This window comes from Rhincodon typus, chromosome 32 (genome assembly GCF_021869965.1).
Source record: "Rhincodon typus isolate 14 chromosome 32, sRhiTyp1.1, whole genome shotgun sequence".
Classification (NCBI taxonomy): Eukaryota; Metazoa; Chordata; class Chondrichthyes; order Orectolobiformes; family Rhincodontidae; genus Rhincodon; species Rhincodon typus.
Genome location: NC_063363.1, coordinates 6,125,365 through 6,144,815, shown reverse-complemented (window position 1 = coordinate 6,144,815; position 19,451 = coordinate 6,125,365). Strand labels below are relative to the sequence as shown.

The 19,451-nt window shown below is 42.7% G+C and overlaps 1 protein-coding gene across 3 annotated transcripts in view; it reads right to left on the bottom strand.

Moving 5' to 3' along the window:
* Window positions 1–19,451, bottom strand: part of zbtb16a (zinc finger and BTB domain containing 16a) — a 244,137-nt gene that overhangs the window by 134,578 nt on the left and 90,108 nt on the right. For all 3 annotated transcript variants that reach the window (XM_048615417.1, XM_048615418.1, XM_048615416.1), the window contains exon 3: window positions 1,175–1,272. In XM_048615417.1, coding sequence (XP_048471374.1) covers window positions 1,175–1,272 — 98 coding nt within the window. The remainder of the gene's footprint in view (window positions 1–1,174; window positions 1,273–19,451) is intronic.

Sequence of the window (19,451 nt, the reverse complement as noted above, 5' to 3'; positions counted from 1 at the left end):
ACACACATTGTGCCTGTTACAAATTAACACAACAGGCAACTGCCATTTTCTGGTTCATTCTTCAGGGCAATACCTGCCTGGTTGAAATTTAAACACAGCTTAACAGTTAACTGTCAGCTATCATGTAACTGGTACATTCTCCACAGCAATGATTCTACTAACCAGAGCTGATTTTCCAACCAATCAATGCCCTCTTTATACGGTATAAGATATTCCCTTCAACCTTGGTATACTTGTAAATGTTCTGATGATTACAAGACAAAATGTTGCAGCAAAAGTATTTTTATCAGCAATAGTCAATGCATACACTTTCAATATGGAAGCGCTAAGTAGGCTGGACTCCCCAAAATAAGCGTCCCACAAAGACTCATTGGTAACCGACAAACTTGACCATGATGCATCTTCTTTCCTGTACCAAACCAGGCTATTCTACCTAACTAGTCTACATCAGGATTAATGCTCCACAAACCTCTTCCCAATTCATTTCATCACAGCCAAATAACATATCCTTTCTTCTCTCCCTCACATCTGTAGCCATTATCTCTCATCCAGTAATTGCTTTATTTCTTAAAAATGGACGAGAGATCTTATCATCGCCATTTTGCTGCTTGTGGGGGCTTGCTGTGCACAAGTTGCCAACATGTTGCCTACGCTGCAGTTGTAAGGACACTTTCTTTTAAAAAAAAGTGCATTAGGATAAGCCAAAGTCAGGAAAAGTACTGCACAAGAGCAAACTCTTACTTCCTTCGTTACAAACATAACGTATTTGGCAAAACGAAGAGCAAAACGCAGAAAAATTGCTTGTAACAGAGTTTTTGTTTTTTTTTCTGTCAAACTATTAAGCTCATTGCCAAAAAATCAAAACTGTTTTGTTTACAGCACAGGAAACCTGCTTGCTTGTTCCCTCAGACTATGACAAATTTGGCACAAGACTAACTGTACATACTGTACCCACAGGGTTGGCTGCAAGCCCAGGTTGGCGAAGTGCCAACTCCACAACAACAAGTGTCGTCAGCCAGAACAAGCCACAGGGAAGGGAGGAGGGGAGCTGACATAGACACCACAATTGTACCGAGTACACCACAGCTAGCTTTCTTCATTTTTAAAAGACAAAGCCGAAATTCCTCTTATGTCTCAAAACAAGCGAGAGAGGTACGATGTGATCCTCTGTTACCTGAATGCGAAAGCAGATGCATCCGTAGCCGTAAGCTGTCCAGGAATCTTTTACCACACAGTTCGCACCCATAGGTCCTCATACCACTGTGCAGCTTCCTATAGAACAAGGCAGCAGGAGGAAGAGAAAATAAAAGAACATCAATAAAGTATGGTAGGAATTTGTAATTTAAGCCCATTTCATTAATCTCTCTGTAAGCACCTACAGCAGAAGCACGGCTGCTGTACATTTCCTCTTACACTTTAGAATATAGTTACTAGGCATTTTTAGTACACCATGGGGGAATTTTTAAAAAAAAAAAAAAGACACGGCAACAAATACACTTCAAAGTTGAGCAACTCTCAATTAATCATCTGAAATGGCTCCCAGCAAACAAAAGTGAACCTCCACGTCACATCTCAGACCTCTGCAGCTTTGAGCTCTCAGAACTATCAACCATAATTCTGTAGCTGAGAAGTCTAAGGTGTTGGATTCAGGGTCCAATCTCTGCAAAGGCGTAGGTTCGAATCCCACCACCCATTTCCAATTAGCTTGGAGCTCTTGTGATGCAGTGGTAGTGTCCCTACCTCTGAAACAGGAGGTCCTGGGTCAAGTCCCATCAAAGGTGTGTAATAACCTTTTGAGATCAAGAGGTTAATTTTCAAAAAAAAAAAAACAACTAAACCATAGCTGAACAAGTAACAAAATGCCAGACTTGGGTGGCCAAGTGTTTATCTGCATTTTGAACACTGGTTGCAAGGGTAACTTTTTTTTATTCATCCATGGGATGAAAGGCATCGCTGGTCAGGCAGCATTTATTGCCCATCCTTAATTGCCTAGAGGGCAGTTGAGTCAACCACATTGCTGTGGGTCAGGAGTCACATTTGGCCAAACCAGGTAAGGATGACAGTTTCCTTCCCAAAAGGACATTAGTGAACCAGCTGTTTTTTTTTCTGACAATCAACCAATGGATTCATGGTCATCATTAGATTTTTAATTCCAGATATTTATTGCATTCAAGTTCCACCCCATTTGCCCTGGCGGGATTTGAACCCGGGTCCCCAGAAGATTTAAAAATACCATGAGGGGCAATTTTTTTTATACAGAGAGTGGTTCATGTGTGGAGTGAACTTCCACAGGAAGTGGTGGATGTTGGTACAGTTTAAACAATGTTTAAAAGACATTTGGATAAGTACATGAGTAGAAAAGGTTTGGAGGGATATGGGCCAAGCGCAGGCAAGTGGGACAAGTTTAGTTTGGGTTTATGGTTGGCATGTGGAATGCGCTGCCGGCAGTGGTAGTGGAGTCAGATACTTTAGAGACTTTTAAACAACTCTTGGATAGGCACATGGAGGATAGTAAAATGTAGGGTATGCAGGGTAGATTGACCTTAGTAGGATAATAGGTCAGCACAACATCGTGGGCTGAAGGGCCTGTACTGTGCTGTACTGTTCTATGTTCTATATGTTCTATCTGGGTTTCTGGATTAACAGTCCAGCGATAATACCACGAGGCCGTCGCCTTATCGATTAGGGGAGGCAGTGACCTAGGCGGTGTCATCGCTGGACTATTATTCCAGAGACCCAGGTCATGTTCTGGGGACCCAAGTTCGAAACCTGCCATGGCAGATGGTGGAATCTAAATTCAATTAAAAAATACCTGGAGTTGTGCGTCTGACGATGACCATGAATCCAAGTTGTTGGGGGAAAACACCCCAACTGGTTCACTAATGTCCTTTAGGGAAGGAAAAGACCTGGACCTGGTCTGGCCTATATGCGACTCCAGACCCACAGCAATGTAGCTGACTCTTAACTGCCCTCTGGGCAATGAATGCTGGCCTAGCCAGCAACGCCCTCATCCATCAATGAATAAAAAACAAAGTTTATTGAAACATCTCAAATCCCCTGAGTCTTATAAAGGTGGATACCAATGCCCAGGCCTGTGGACTGGGATTGGAGCAGATCAAGCTCCAATTACTGCCACCCCCACCCCTAAAACCCCATGGATCATACCCAGGTCAACGGCCTGGGCCGAAACAGCATCAGGGCCTGTGATTCCTGTCTCATATTGGGAAGATGTTTCCTCTTGTGGCACAAAGACATAAACTAGGGGATATAGTTTGCTTCTTTTTAAAACCTTTCACAATAAAGAGAAGCATATTTTCTTTTGCCCTCAAAATGATTGTTGCTCTTACTCTCAAGGAGGGTGGGTGTTTAAAATTTACTCAAGACTTACGGTGTTAGATTTTTGATGGGTAAGGGGGATGGTCAAGGATTATTGGATGGGGGAGGCAGCCAGGAAGAGAAAGACTACAGCCAGACTACCCACAGTTTTATTGAATGATTGAGGTGGCTATAAGCACAAAAGGCTTTCTCCTGCTCACAAGCCTCATGTTGCTGTCTCTGCTTCTGCAATTCTTCCAGAACAGCTTTCCCAGAGCCAGCCACGGTGGATAGCTGTTGTACTAAAAATGATTTCAGTGAATGGCCCCAAAATCCAATATAAACAAACAACCCAAGAACAAAGCTAGGAGTCAGTCAAAAGGACACTGAGGATCCACAGCAGCAGAGACATAGTCAGAGGGAAGCAAAGCTTTAGTCAATTTTCAGTGCCCTGTAAGCTTCACAAAAGAAAGAAGGGGCAAGTGAATGAGAAAACTGAAGGTGCAACTTTGCAGACCTGGTCACACACCAACATAGCATCCCAGAAGACTGGCCAGCAAACAAGGTGCTATCATTGTTTAGACAAATATCACAGCCAGTTTGATGCGCAAAACATGCCAGAAGTACGAAAGATAAATGACCAACAATTCAGGATTTAATGGTTCCAATGGAGTATAGACTCTGGGAATCTATAACTGACATTCACATCGAGCTAACTCTCCTTTCGGGCCCAGGTTTAATTGTCTGAGCAACACTGAAACTGTGTATTGTGCAATTTCCTTCTCTGCAGGTGTATTTGCCTCGGATATGGTTCCAACCCAACCCCAGGGTCATTAGGGGTCAGCATTTGTTGCCCACATCCCATGAAACAGTGAAAAGAACAATGGATGTTGCTTTAGTTGACCAAAGTGCAGTACGTAACCAGCAGCATTGCTCCATTTGCCACTGATGCTTAGGCTGCTCATATCCTGTGACATAGACAGAGTGTTGCTTGTTGAAGGTTTGATTTTTGTTGTTCCACCTCATGCCATTAACCTAACCATAATCACGCCTGGAAATTGCTGCAAAGAAACATAGGCATCCACAAAGTCAAGGTTTAAAGTTGCAGCATTGACTCTTCAATTTAAGTCCAAAGTCTGCATCTAAAACACCAAGCTGTGTATTTAGGGTTGTCAATCTCCCAGAGTAAACCTACTGCCCCCAGGGATTGAAGATTGATCTTGAGGACTCAACAGGGGAAAAAAATTCCTTGGAAGGAAAAAACAACAATAAAGACAGAAAATAAGCAATTGGAATGTCTGGGAAACAGGTTGAGTATTTCTGGCATTTTCTGTTTTTATTTCAGTTTCACAGCTTCTGCAGTATTTTGTATTTGAAAAGGGGAGGTAACAGCCCAGTGGGGTTATCACTGGATTGTTTATCTAGAGACACAGATAACATTCTGGGTTGACCCAGGTTCAAATCCCGCCACGGCAGATGGTGGAATTTGAATTCAAAAAAAAAATCTGGAATTAAGAGTCTAATGATGACCATGAATCCATTGTCAGTTGTTGGAAAACCCCATCTGGCTTACTAATTGCCATCCTTACCCAGTGTGGTCTACATGTGGCTCCAGAGCAGCAGCAATGTGGCTGACTCTTAACTGCCCTCTGGGAAATTAGGGATGGGCAATAAATGCTGCCTAGTCAGAGACGCCCTCATCCAATCAATGAATTTAAGGAAAAATTATATAGCACTTTTCATGACCACTAAACATCTCAAACGACTTTACAAAAGTAATTTTGTAGTGACATAGGAAATATAGCAATATCCCACAAACAGCAATGTGACGGTGGACAAATAATCTATTTATCGTGATGTTAATGGAGTAACAAATGAGGGACTCCATTGGTATTACGGGATCTTCCAGATCCAGCAAGCAGGCAGATGGGGCCTTGGGTGAACATCTCATCTGAAAGATGGCACATTCTCCGTATCGCTTTGAAGTCTCCTCCTTGACTGGTTGGTTTGTGCACTCAAGCCCTGGAGTGGGACTGAACCTGGAGACTCAAGACTCAAAGGCAGGAGTGTTGCCGTATTGTGTCTACTGGGGCTGAAATGAGAGATGGCAACAAAAAGGCTATTCAACTGGATGGGGCAGTTAGAGACCACATGGTGGAATCACCAACAGTACACCCACAATTGGCAATCTCCTCACAAATGCCAACTGATCTGCTGTGGAAGCACCCAAAGAGATCTAATACATCATGTTATGCCAACATAGGTGACCATTTACAGAACCAGACAGAGGACCTCTGCCCAATGTAGCTCTCCCAGCAGCCCCCTCCCTGACACACTATTCTTCATACGTTTGTGAAATACTAAAACCCTTCTAAAGAGACAGTTGTGTGGTTCAGAAAGACATTGCAACACATGCTCAAATCTAAAAGATTGCAGAAACAACCACAAGAGCAACAAGGCCACAGAAAGCCAACTGCATTGCATTGCAATCAGTCATACAAACTCAGTATTAGAGAATACAGCTCACGGGATCTTCTTCAGGCAAAAGCAGCAAAGTATACCATTGAAAGTATTTCCCAACTACCTGTTTCCCTTTATTGCATCACTTGCATCAATGGCCCAGGAAACAGGTTTGTAACCTGGACAATCTAAAGAGGTTGTGCAAGCTAAATCTTTTGAAGTAAACCTGTCCATATGCAAGGACATTTCAAAGACACATGCATTTTTTTTTCCAAATCTTAGTGCCATGGCTTAGTCAACACCACTAAGTCAAAAGGTTGAGATTTCAAGTCCCAGACCAAGACTTGAACTCAAAACTGGAGCCTGATGCTCCAGTGCAGTACTGAGGGAATATTGTATTGTTCAAGGTGCAGTCTTTCAGTTGAGTTGTTAAACTCAGAATTGTTATGGTGCAGAAGGAGGCCATTCAGTCCACTATGCCTGTACTAGTTCTATCCCCTAGTGCCAATCTCCTGTCTTTTCCCCACGCACACCATTTCTACCCAAATCATCAAATGCCATCCCGAATGCCTCAATTGAACCTGCCTCCACCACATTTAGTGCATTCTATACTCTAACTACTCACTGTGTGAAAAAGCTTTTTCTTACTTGACTTTAAAATCAATGCCCCCTCATTCTTTTCTTCTTTTCAAAGCGGAGGTCATCTCTCAATTGAAAGTAAAAAAAACCCATGGCGTTATTTTAATGAGGCGCTGGGGAGTTGTTTCTGGTCTTGGCCAATATTTATCCTTCAATCAAATTCTCAATACAAAGATAACGTGGTTGCAAACACACCATTTATTGGAATTCAATCAGCATCACAAATAGATTATCTCATTGTCATCACACTCCTGTGGTAGCTTGCTGTGCCCAAATTTTACATGATATATTTGCAGAATTTTACATTACAACTGTGGCTACACATCATTACTAGGAAAGAACTTTGGGGCATCCTGCAGCCATCAGCGGCTCTATATAAATGCGAGACTTTCAACACCTTAAATGCAAGACTAGAGGGATTAACTTTGAGATCTGCTCGACTTGGCAGGAAGGGGATTGAGGTCAGGAGCAAGCGAATGCCAAGATGACATGTCACATTCACTGGTCAAACCTGGTACCCGAAAACAGAGTTCGTGGGAGCATCGGAGGTGACCTCCGAAGCTTCAACATAGTTGGACATTAATTATAACCTCTCTTGACAGGCCCTCAAATGAACACACTCCTACAGACAGCCCTTCATTAAATCTTCTCAAATTGCTGCTCTCACCCTCAGTGGGAGACCTGCGCTTCCCAGTATTGCACACTTAGTCTCACACAACTCAAACCTCTCTCCAGTCATGAGCAATGTTTGGTGACTCAGATCTATTAAAGCTCTTTGGCTTGATTTTCACAGTTCAAGTGAATGCAGTATTTCATTACACACAGCCCACCCATCAGTCTGCTTTACAGCAACCATTCCATAATTTTTGGAAGTGGGGGGGGGGGGTCAACGATTTAATATTACAGATTTATGCTGGATGTCACAGACTGCATGGTACAAGAGCTGACCCTCCCCATCCCCCACAGATTGGCTGATCTTAACTAGGGAGCCGGGCCGGGGGTGGGGGAGAGGGGGGTTGGGCTCTGACTTTCATCCTGACTCCTAAAGGGAAGCTCAATAAACAGCAGGGAGAGGGGAATGTGCTGAAAGTGTGGGATGAAGAGGATTGGGAGCAGGTATGCTCAGACTATAAAAACAGAGGCCTAAACTAGCAAACCAAATACGGACTAGTTTGCAGATATGGACTCAATTGTAATTAGTTGAGTGACCCTTAATAGTGAGGGGTGTGGGGTGGAAGGAGGGGAGAATGAACACACAGCCATTGCTGATGGCTAACCAATGACTATCCCCACCCAATCGCAGATGGGCCAAACCTGCAAGAATGCTAATCAGAAACCTGTCTGTTTTATTAAAGAAAACTTAAATTAGGAGCAGTAGGCTATCCAGTCCTGCTCCACCATTCAATATGATCACAGCTGATCATCCATCTCTGTGCCCAGTTCCTGCTTTCACCCCATAACCTTCAAAGAACTCTCTCTATTACGTAAGACTTGAATCCAGGTCTTCCTGCTCAGAGGTAAGGACACACCACTGTGCCAAAAGAGCCCTTCCACCCTGATCAACCTGCTTTATTTTGAAGTAACAGTCTCTGTTATAGATATTTTCTAATCAACTGCTTCAGAGGCAATATCACCACCACAGGAGCAGGTGGGACTTGAATCCAGGCCTCCTGATTCAGAGATAGAAACAGCACCGCCACTGCGCCACAAGACCCCTCCCCAACCAATGAAATCCAAAGCCCAATGAGTGAGTATCAACCTGCTCTCAATCAGCTATTCCAGTTGACCCTTAAAGGGACCTGCAATTCGAACAATGACAGCACAGACTGAACTGTGATGGATCCCTCCTGTCAATAGGTTGCATTTCTAAACCTGCATGAAACAACTGGAGGCTACATAATGCACTGCTTGTTTCCAGCACAAGTTAGCACACTCAGGACAGGAAAGAAACAATATCCTCCTACAAACAGATGGCTAAATTGAGTGCGAGGAACAGGCTTCATGAGGACCCTCACTACTCTCAATCACATTCAGAAACTTTAAAGAGGAAGTGTCGTCCTATGGACTGCAAATATAATTTTAAAAACCTAACGGGCTGGTAAAGGGAAACTGCTGCCTCAAAATGAAATTGCTTCACTTCCTGGAGGTTTTCCCTCTTGTCTCCCTTGCTTCCCCAATCTTTGGGTTCAAATGGCAATGGTGACTACAAGGTTAGTCACTATTTTCATTTAAAAAAAAAAGACACTTAGGTTGGTTGGTCATCAAATATTGGCACAAATTCAAAAGTATGTGTTCTCAAATATATCTTTAACCAGCAGTTTTATAGCTCAGGACAAAGCAACAAGGACCAGCAAAGATTATGGGTTAGCCCGCAGTCATCTCCTTTCATGACAAGCTGCAAAATGGGAGGTTTCAGTGGGATTCACTGTCTCTATCAATAATGCTCCATTAGCTGGATCGTCTTTGGGCTTAAGGGAGATGTTTGAAAAAAAGTCAACTTGATTGCTATTCCCTGTTAAAGTCAGCACCTTCACAAAGAAGGAAACACATTGCACCCATGTACCCATTTCAACATCCCAATAAAGAGACAGGTTGACCAGGTCTTAGGCTTCCATAATCAACACTGCAACAAGGGATCACTAGTGTCATCTCACATGGCTCTTAGTGGGAGAGAGCCTCATGCAGATGCTGCGGTTTCCTTCCAACCACCCACAAACACAAGTTGGGGGTGTGCTGGAAATATTCTCCACTTGCCTGGACGTGTAGCTTCAGCAACACTCAAATCAACACCATTCCTGACGAAGCAACCTGCTTGATCAGCGTCCTATCCACCACCTCCAACATTCACTCCCTCCATCAATGCACAGCAGCAGTACTGTGGACCATCTACACAATGCATTGCAGCAAATTCCAACAGCAGCACCTTCAAAACCCTTTACCACCTGGGAGGGAGAGTGGGGGCAGCTGATGAAAATTCCCCTCTGAATCATACAGCTTTCCAATTTGGAACGAGATCACCACTCCTTCTCTGTCACTGAGTCAAGATCTTGGAACTCTGTTGCTAACAGCACTGAGAGTGCCTGTAAATCAGAGACTCCAACCATCCAAGGCACCTTCGCAAGGAATTAGAGATTGGTGATAAATGCTGTTCTGGCCAGTGACCTCCTTAACCCAAGAAGGAGTTTTCAAAAACAAAACTACAATTACACTTGAAATTACATTGACTCATAGTGGAGATGGGCATTGCCTTTACCACCAATCTAGCCAACAAGCCTTAATATTAAATGATGTTACCACCACTGAATCATCCACTCTCAACATCTTTGGAGTCACCATTGACCAGAAACTCAACCCACATAAACAGAATGGTTACAAGAGCAGGTCAGATACTAGGAATATTGCAGCAGGTAACTGTCCTCTCGACTCCCAAAGCTTGTCCATCAACTACCTGGCACAAGTCAGGAATGTAATGGATTATACCCCACTTGCTTGGATGGGTACAGCTCCAACAAACAGTCAAGCTGGATACCATCCAAGACAAAGCAGCCTGCTTCATTGGCACCATAACCACAAGCATTCACTCCTTCCACTATTAATGCTCAGTAGCAGCAGTGTGTGTACTATCTACAAGATGCACTGAAGAAATTCACCAAAGATCCTTAGACAGCACCTTCCAAACCCATGACCACTTCCATCCAGAAGGACATGTGCAGCAGATACATGGGAACACTACCACCTGCAAGTTCCCCTCCAAACTACTCACCATCCTGACTTGGAAATATATCGCCGTTCCTTCACAGTCACTGGGTCAATATCCCAGAATTCCCTCCCTAATGGCATCATGTGTGGCAATGTACAGCAGGGGGATCGTTACAGTCCAAGGTGGCAGCTCATCATCACCACCCTCCAAAGGGCAACTAGGGACAGGCAATAAATGCTGGCCTAGCCAGCGATGCTGACATTTCATGAGTGAATAAACAGAATGTTTGAGATGTTTGAAGATCATTACAACATCTTCCTCTCGTTTTTACACCAGTCTCCTTTCTTTGCGACAACATTAAAATCTCTCCTGAAGCATTCTGGGGCTCAGGGACACCTTGGTGCAAAGCACATTTCCATGTGAAGGGCTAAGTAGGTAATGACTGCTTCAAGTCATTCCATTCCCATGTAATAATTTTGACTGAAGACTCAGATTTCTATAAGTGATTTTTTTTTCCAGTTAGAATACAAAGACTATGTTGCAAGAACATTCTGCTTTCTACATTGTAATTTGTTTTTCTGTTGACGCTAGACAACATACCACTGGGACTTGAGTTGTATGGTTCTCATTTGGAGCACGCGGTGGGGGGTGGGGGGTGCGGGTGGGGACGGTGTTGTGTTCTGGAACATAATGTATTCTTGGTTAATTTTTAAAAATAAAATGTTGAGTGAATCCAAATTATTTATGTACTGTAAGTAACTTTATTCCAACCCATATTAGAGTTGTGCAATCCAATATAAAAAAAATGAAACTCTGTTCAAAAGCCTGGAAGTGTAGCCAATCCACAACTTCTCGTTCCTTCAAGCTGGAATAAAATTTCATGAGCAAAGGGATCCAATTTGGTCCAAATAGTCATTTCTCACTCTTTGGGTGATCTTACACAAGGCTGCTGAACCAAAGTCCTACTCTTTCTTCAAGGCCAACATGCCATACCTTCAGTGGGACATACTCTCCCTTGAATTCATGTCCCAATTCACAGACATGCACAAATTTAAGCAAACATCTCAGCAGCAGTGCTACCAGAGATGCAAGTTTATGATGAAGGCATTAAACTTTAAACCCTAGTTGCCCTTGAGAAGGTGGATTGAGCTGCCGTCTTGAACTGCTGCAGTCCACCTGCCTGGGTTGACCCCCAAATGCCATTAGGAAGGGAATTCCAGGATTTTGACCCAGCGAAGGAAAGGTGATATATTTCCAAGTCCAAGTCAGGATGGTGAGTGGCTTGGAGGTAGGGGGGTTGCTCTTGCAGGTCATAATGTTCCCATATATTTGCTGCCATTGTCCTTCTGGTTGGAAGTGGTTGTAAGTTTGGAAGGTGATGTCTGAGGATCTTGCACTTCCTCTGAGGAGGATTCTAAATACCCTGTGGCACTAATTTGACAAGGAGCAGGGGAGTGCTTCCCAGCATTTAGGCTAATAATTACCTTCCAATCAACATCACTCAAACCAATTTAGCCATCATTATTACATTGCTATTTGAGGAAGTTATGCACCACAAACACTGACGTGAGAAAGGTCTTCATTGGCTGCAAATAACTTTGGGATGAATAGAGATTATGAAAGGCACTGGGTGAGTGAACTATAAGAGTGTGGAACATGGGAGAAACCTTTTCCAGTGCCAGGAGAGTCATTAACCAGAGGACATAAATTTTTTAACTGGCAAACTAACCAGAAGGAAAAAAGATACAAGCTCATTGTTTAAAGCAATTATGATAATCTGAAACACGCGGTCTTTAAAAAAGAAAAAGCATTAAAAAATAGAGTACGAACTTGAAAGGCAGAAATGCTGGTGTTATTGGGAAAGGGCAGGAAGGACAACTAATCGAACGTTTCTTTACAAAGAGTCAACACAGTTACAATAAGCTGAATGGCCTCTGTGCTGAATTCTGTGTTACGTTTCTGAGATTTGTTCTTGTAATACCAAAGGTTGAAACTGTACTAAAGAATTTCTAAGTTCAAGTATACCTATTAGGAAGACATCACACAATCATTTCAGGAACAAAAAATGCCTGAAGAAAATATTGCCATAGAGAGTGTGAAAACAGAACAACGTATTACTACATTTCAACCATCCTTGGAAATAGCAAAATCAATACCGTATCAACTGGGTTATATCATTTTAAATTGATCAGACAACTGCAGGGGATCAATACAAGTCATGATACAGAATGTGCTTGTGGTTGTAATTACAGTTAACAACACAGTTAATTGTCATCTGGTCAGTTTCTTGCTCACGCTCCTCAAATTCCTCATTTTACTGATCTCCCCCACTGCAAAACCTTCACCAAAATATGACCTCTTGTATACAGAGCACTGCCATGCTTGACTTATATCCCCCTTGGAGGAAACTACTGTTAATTGTACATCAATTCTGTTTAATTACATACAGCTGGAGTAATAATTGGTGTTTCACTTGATACATGAGATGACACTTCCTAAAACTGTTGTATAGTTGAATTAGGAGATCTATGCTTGCAATATTTCAGTCTGTCAATAAATGCAAGGCCAAATAAAGACTAGCTCCAGTGTCATCCTCCACCAACTAAATTTCTAAAATATAATCAAATCAAATAATGGAATATGTCAACAGGCTATTCAGCCCAACTGGTCTGTGCTAGCATTTATTACGCATGTAATTTCTACCAATTTATTTTCCCTAATCCTATCAGGATTTCCTTCTACCATAGGTTTGTTTGAACCATCCCTGAAAATGACAAAATCAATGCCATATTGACTGGGTTATTTTGTTTTAAGTTGAGCAGTCAACCACAAGAAATTGATGCCATTCTTCCTCGTCTAAATGCCTGTTTATGGCATCCATAGTTTTGAGTCAACAAATGCAAGTATGAACATACGAGTTCAGAGCAATGGGCTGTTCAGCCCTTCGAGCCTCCTCCAGCATGCAATTAGATCCAGGCTGATTGGATTGTGGCCTCAACGCCACTTTTCTATCCACCCCGAAAAACCTTTGACTCACTTAAAGAATCTGCCTCCCTCTATGCCTTAGAAGTCATCAATAGCCACAATTACACAAACGTCTGGCGGAGACCTAGTAGTAGATTCCATGGTCTTCACTGGTGATCACCAATGCCTGCTGGAAAACAGACACATACGGAAAGCAGTGGCATTCAGGTCAGAATTTGCCTGCCAGTACCCGCATTTAGGCATGATGCGCAGGAAACTGCTGCTTGGTCGAGACACCAGGCGAGTCCTGGACTTTGTGAACGAACTAGAATCTAAAATCGGCATCTTCAGGAAGAGTGAGGATGGAAAGTGAAAATCAACAGAGAAAATTAATAATGTGTGCATTAGAAACAGCTTGCAGAACCACCTCTGCAGAAATATGGGAGGAGAAAAGGTGGTGAAATCAATGGCATGGGTCAAACAGAGAGAGAAAGGAAAAGATTAGGCAATAATAATTCAAACTGTGCTGTAGCCAATGAAACAGGCACTGTTGTCATGCAGGAAACCTAGCGGCAAAGTTGTGGAATCTTGTTGTGCACAAGCAGCAAAAATGGTAATGGTCAGACACTTTTTTTTTGCAATATTGATCGAGCCATGGATATTGTAGCAAGATCAGATCTGCACTCTAGCGTGTGAGCCTCAACAGACATCACTGAAACTATTAACAAAGGGTGGCGAGACAGGACATCTCCTGGAATCCTACAGACTCACTCCAGTTCTCAAACAATGTGGTCTGACATCCCTGTGACACAAACACAAACAAAAGCAAAACAGAACTGCCAAGCCATGAATCTGAAACAAAAACAGAAATTAGAGAAACTCAGCAGGTCTGGCAGCATCAGTGGAGAGACAAACAGAGTTAATGTTTTGGGTCCAGTGACCCTTCTGCAGAATTTCTGCACCTTTTGCACATGCTCAGTCACTATTCTTAGACTCAAGGTATAATTAACCCTTTACTATGCAGTTATCAACCAGCACAGCAGGGGAACTCCCTTATCCTCACTCCAGCTAGTGCAATGGGATCATCTACAATCCACATAAGCAGGAGATAGTGGAGATGTTAAACTGAGGCCCTAAGAGATGGCAAATAAATATTGCCATGTTCCAAACATTGCACAATATTCCAGACAAATGCCCAACTACTGTCATGATATTGGCAAATGTTAAAACATGCAAGGGTTGCAGGGGATTATGGAGGGAAGGTACAAGTGTGGAAAGAAATGCATTTCCCATCCCCTCAATGGCTGCAATGATTAGAAAAATGGGCAAAGCTCAAGTTTCTGTTTAAGAAGACAGTGGGCTTAATACAATACCATTCAATGAAACAAAACTAAGAAAACGTGCCTTTTTTGTTTTGGAGTGGAGCAACCTGTACAAACCTATAATGAAAAAGAAAAATCAAATTAACTAATATCACTTCTCACCACTCCCACACCACATAGGCTGCATCCAACCTTAAATCAGAATATCATTGCAGTTTTCAACCCCACTCAAGTTTCATTAACAAATGCCCAATGCACAAAATTCCATCTTAGTAAAGAGGAGAACTTATGGTCAGCCAGGTCGGGATCATTATTCCTGATCCATGTATCACTACTGGTAGGCAGCGTACCTATAAAGAGAAACGTTGTCTGTAGATTCAAAAAGGAGGAAAGAAAAAGGAGAAGTGGAGTGAAATATTTTTCCTTAAATAATGACCATGAAAAGGAGTGGCCACCACAGAAATCTTTAAACCCACAGGGCAAACCTTCCCAAGAGAGATTGCTCAGAACAAACAAACACTCAGGCCTCTGGCAAGCTGTAAGTAATTAAGTTGGCCTGTAAAGAGCTAAGAGGAACACTTCAAAGGGGCAGCAACTGCTGTAATGGCCTCTTTTTCTCCTAAAGCCATTCCTGGTTACCTCAAGCCGTGCGTACCGCAGTGTACTGTTCTCATCAACATGGATGTGTTAAAATGTGTTAGAACTGGTTGTAAAGATGCCTGTTGGAGCAAGGGAAGGCAATATAACACACATATCCCTTCAATTACTGGCAGTAAGGATGTAATCCTCAACCCCCACTCCCAATATAGTCACCCCATCTTCAGCTGAAGACAGCAAATCGTGTCGAGATACAGAAGGAGGAAGGGGGGGGGTGCGGTCTTGTTGGACAGTAATATCCATATCCCTGAGCCAAGAGGCCTGGGTTCAAGTCCCACTTCAGAGGTGTGCAATAACATCTCTGAACAAATGGATTACAAAACACCTACAGAACAAAGATGCCAGAATTCCAAAATTGTCCCAGAGTTTTGTGGAATTGAAGATCGATCTCTATGATGTTGGAGCAAGAAAAATCCTGGGCAAAAATATCACTTGGGAATTAAACAAAACTGTTCATTTTTCTCCCCCTATATTCTTTGTTGGTCGAAAAAATATTGGACACTGATGGGGAAAGCAGGTGGAGGTAGAGAAAAGGCTTCACACACAGGACACATTCATTCTGAGTTGTGCAATAAGGAATCTTTCTAATTGGCCGTGCCAAGGCAGTGCATCAGGAAGATCAATAGGATGTTGGGCCCATTGTGTCAAGGCAGGAAGTCATGTGATCAAACCTCCAGGAATGCTCCCAGAGTTGGCAACCCAAATATTGCATGCCAGCTGTGGTCCTCCATTTCAATTTTTCCTCCAATGGACATTCCTTAGAATCATGGAATCCCTACAGTGTAGCAGCAGGCCCTTCAGCCCATCAACTCCACAATGACCCTCCAAACAGCATCCCATGCGGACCCACCTCCCTACCCTATCCCAGTAACCCTACATTTCCCATGGCCATACCCCCAGCCTGCGCATCCCTGGACACTACAGACAACTTTAGCTTGGCCAATCCACCTAACCGACACAATTTTGGATTGAGAGAGAAAAACTGGTCACCCAGAGTAAACCCACACAGACACGGGGAGAACGCAAAAACTCCATACAGGCAGTCAGTCATCCGAGGGTGGAATTAAGTCTGGTGATGTGAGCCATCAGTGCTAACCGCTGAACCGCTGTGCCATCCTTCAATTGTCAAGTAAAGAGATGGAGGGAAGGCTAGACAGACAAGGAAAGAGTTAAGCCACTGCAGAACACACTTGAGATGACCCTTTATCCACATGTACCTGTTGTTGTATGGGCCACAGATACCAGTGTAAATTATAATCCCCACAGCCAAGCTGGTAGCTAGAAATCTGATCTATTCAGTTCAGAGCAAGTGAGCAATAGCTAAAAGTTTAGCAGGCAAAGTTAATATTTGTTGTATTTTATGGAGATACTGCAATTCAACGTGCTTTCAACAGAAATGATCACAATAATAGTGTTCATGTAACCACAGTGTAATATCAACACTGGCACCATTTTAACCATTCTCACTATCCTCATGAGATTTAAACTTATGTTAAAAAAATCCACGAAGCACTCTCTCCAAATCACATCTAGAACCAGTGATGCTGAAGGAACAGCAATGCATGTCCAAGTGAGGACTTGAAGGAGATGATAATCCCACAGCCTTAGCCTTCACATTCTTCTCAAAGATAGAGTTGTGTGGCTGTTGACAGAGTAACCTTGATGCTATTACAGTGCAAGTCCGAGGTCAGGGACATAATCAGGGAATAATTTTCCATTTATCTGGACAAATACAGCTCCACCAACAGAAAAGAAACTGATACTATTCAAGAATTTGATTGGCATTCTACCCACCAACTTTAAAATATTTATGCCCATCAGCAGCAGGGCACAGTGGCTGCAATGTAAACCATCTACAAGGTGGATTACAGCAACTTTCCAAAGCTTCTTCAACAAACACGCAACCTCGACCAATCCAGAGGACAAGAATAGAAGATGCGTGGATACGCTGTCTTCCTCAGCTGGCACACCATCCTGACTTGTGATTGTCATCGCTTCATTAAATCCTGGAACTCCCTTGCTAACAGTATGCTCTCGAGTGTGTTTCGGGATGTAAAATAAATACAGACCTTGCCAACAATGTACAAAAGAAGCCTTGTAGATTGTATGTGGAGCTTCATTGTGTTGGTAATGGAAGGTGGATATAATCCAGGGCAGAAAGCACCATCTGTTTCAACTGCTCTATCCTAGAGAATGCAACACTAATACATAGCAGCAAACTGGGAATATCTGTCAGAAGAGGGAGGAAAGATGGGAAGAGAGAGAACAATGAAAACACAGGCTTGGACAAGACATCGTGTGATCCGTGGATGATATGGTCAGACAGAACATCCCGCAAAATTTGGGATGGCTAATGTCTAAAATCAGTCGGATGAGGGTGGAGGAGATGGGAGCATGGTTCAGGATAAGGGAATCACAATCACCATTGATCAATGTCCCAGCACAGTTCACAATTCCCAGGGAAGGTATTCAAGATCATAGTCTGAGCCAGTGGAGAAACAGTGCCAGAGAGGGGTCGCACCAATCAGCTTCTCTGTAGAGGCTTTGGGATGAACAAGTAGACAGTGCAAGACCACCAAAGAGCCGCAATGATTAGAGTGGGCTAAAACTGTAAGTTGGGGGGGTGGTGGGGGATGTCAAACCCTGGATGAAAAAGGAGCAATGCTGAGCAAGCAACACAGAAGCTCAAAAAGTAAAATCTAGCAAATGGTGTCATTACTGGCATCTGGTCACTTTGAAGTTTGGATTGTGCTTCAGGTCATTAGATTCGCAAACTAATTGGACAGTTGGGGGTGGGGCGAGCTGGAGGTGTCAGAAAGTCCAGAAAGGGCAAAGAGCAAGAAATCTGTTCCGTAGCAATTAAACAAAAGATAACAGATTTGCTGGAGGCAATTTAAACTGTAATTCAAGGATGATGCTGAGGTTTGTCAACAACAGGACAATCTGGAGATTGAATTACAGCTTTAAATTCCCTGAACTGATATTAATTACTCCACAAAATGTACAAAAATGTAATAACATCATTTCTGCCAGGCTCTCAGCTATACTAGAGCGGAGTGAGTAGAGACAATGCTTTTCTGATTGCTCATTAACTTTCAATAAAATGATTCAGCATCCATTAGAATCCATTTCATCAATGCTCTTGTGACTATACTTCCTCTTAATAACCCTTCTCAGCTCTAAAACAATAACCCTTTACCTTCAGTCACCTCCCTCAAAATCTACATTACAGACAAGACCAATTCCTACTAAAGCTCACTCTTTGAGATGACTTTGGAATTGTCAAACTCCTTACTTTCCTCAATGTACCGTCCCCTCCCCCTACAACACAGCTTGTTTAAATCTAAACCATAACATCCAGCTGTGGCTGGCTATTCCCTCTGTTGCTTCAAACCGGGTACGGTCCACTTAAGGGCTCAAATGCATACCTCCATCTCCCCCACACTCCAGCCCCCACCACCTTATGTTTTGTTTTGCAATTGGGAAACCCAAGACAGCCAACAAGCAAGATCAATTTACAAAGGCAAAAGAGACTTCAGCTAAACTGATCAACAACCTGAGAGCGATGTATATATAAATGGTACATGAAGGGTTCAAGTTATTTGATCACATCAGTGGTAGGGTCATGAACAGTAAATTCACAAACCCAAATATGATTTGAGGGAGGGTAGCAACTTATGAAATGCGGGTACCTCCTAACCAAGGCATTGGCTAGTTCATCTGAAGCAAGTTAAATTCTCCCTTAATAAAGACGAAAGCAATTCAATGTTAACATGAAGCTTCTGGACATTATAATTTACATAAAATAAAAGAATAAGAAAAAAGGGTTGGTGTTGCACAACCCAGCAAATAAATGACTAATAATGTACTGTTGGGTACTGCTTATGGTCTGTCAAAATATTATTTGTTAGTGAAGGGACATTGGCTGTTTCAGTATTCTGTCGTGATGTTTCACACACAGGTAAAACACCGATGCATGAGAGAAAAAAAAAAGAATACGGGAGAAAGAAACAGAGGAATATGTTAACAGAGTTAGCTAAAGCAGAATGGGCTGAGGCAAGGTGAACAAACACCAGAATGGAGCTTGCTGGGCTGAATGGTCTGCTTCTGTAAATACGCGTCACTTTGGAACATGACCAATGAAGGAGAGAGGCTGGTTGTAGTGAATCGGACAATGAGGTCACAGTGAGTAGTGCAGCCAACAAGAATCACCCCTTTGCATTCCCATTGGTGGAAAGTCTTCAAGAAACTTCAACACAGCAAAATATCCCAAAATTCTTCAATATCACGATTCAAGAATTGAAAAAAGGAAGCAACTGTAGGACATTTAGGTTAGAAATGAGAGAAACTTTCTTCACAGACAGTTATGAACCTTTACAATTCCTTACTCCAGA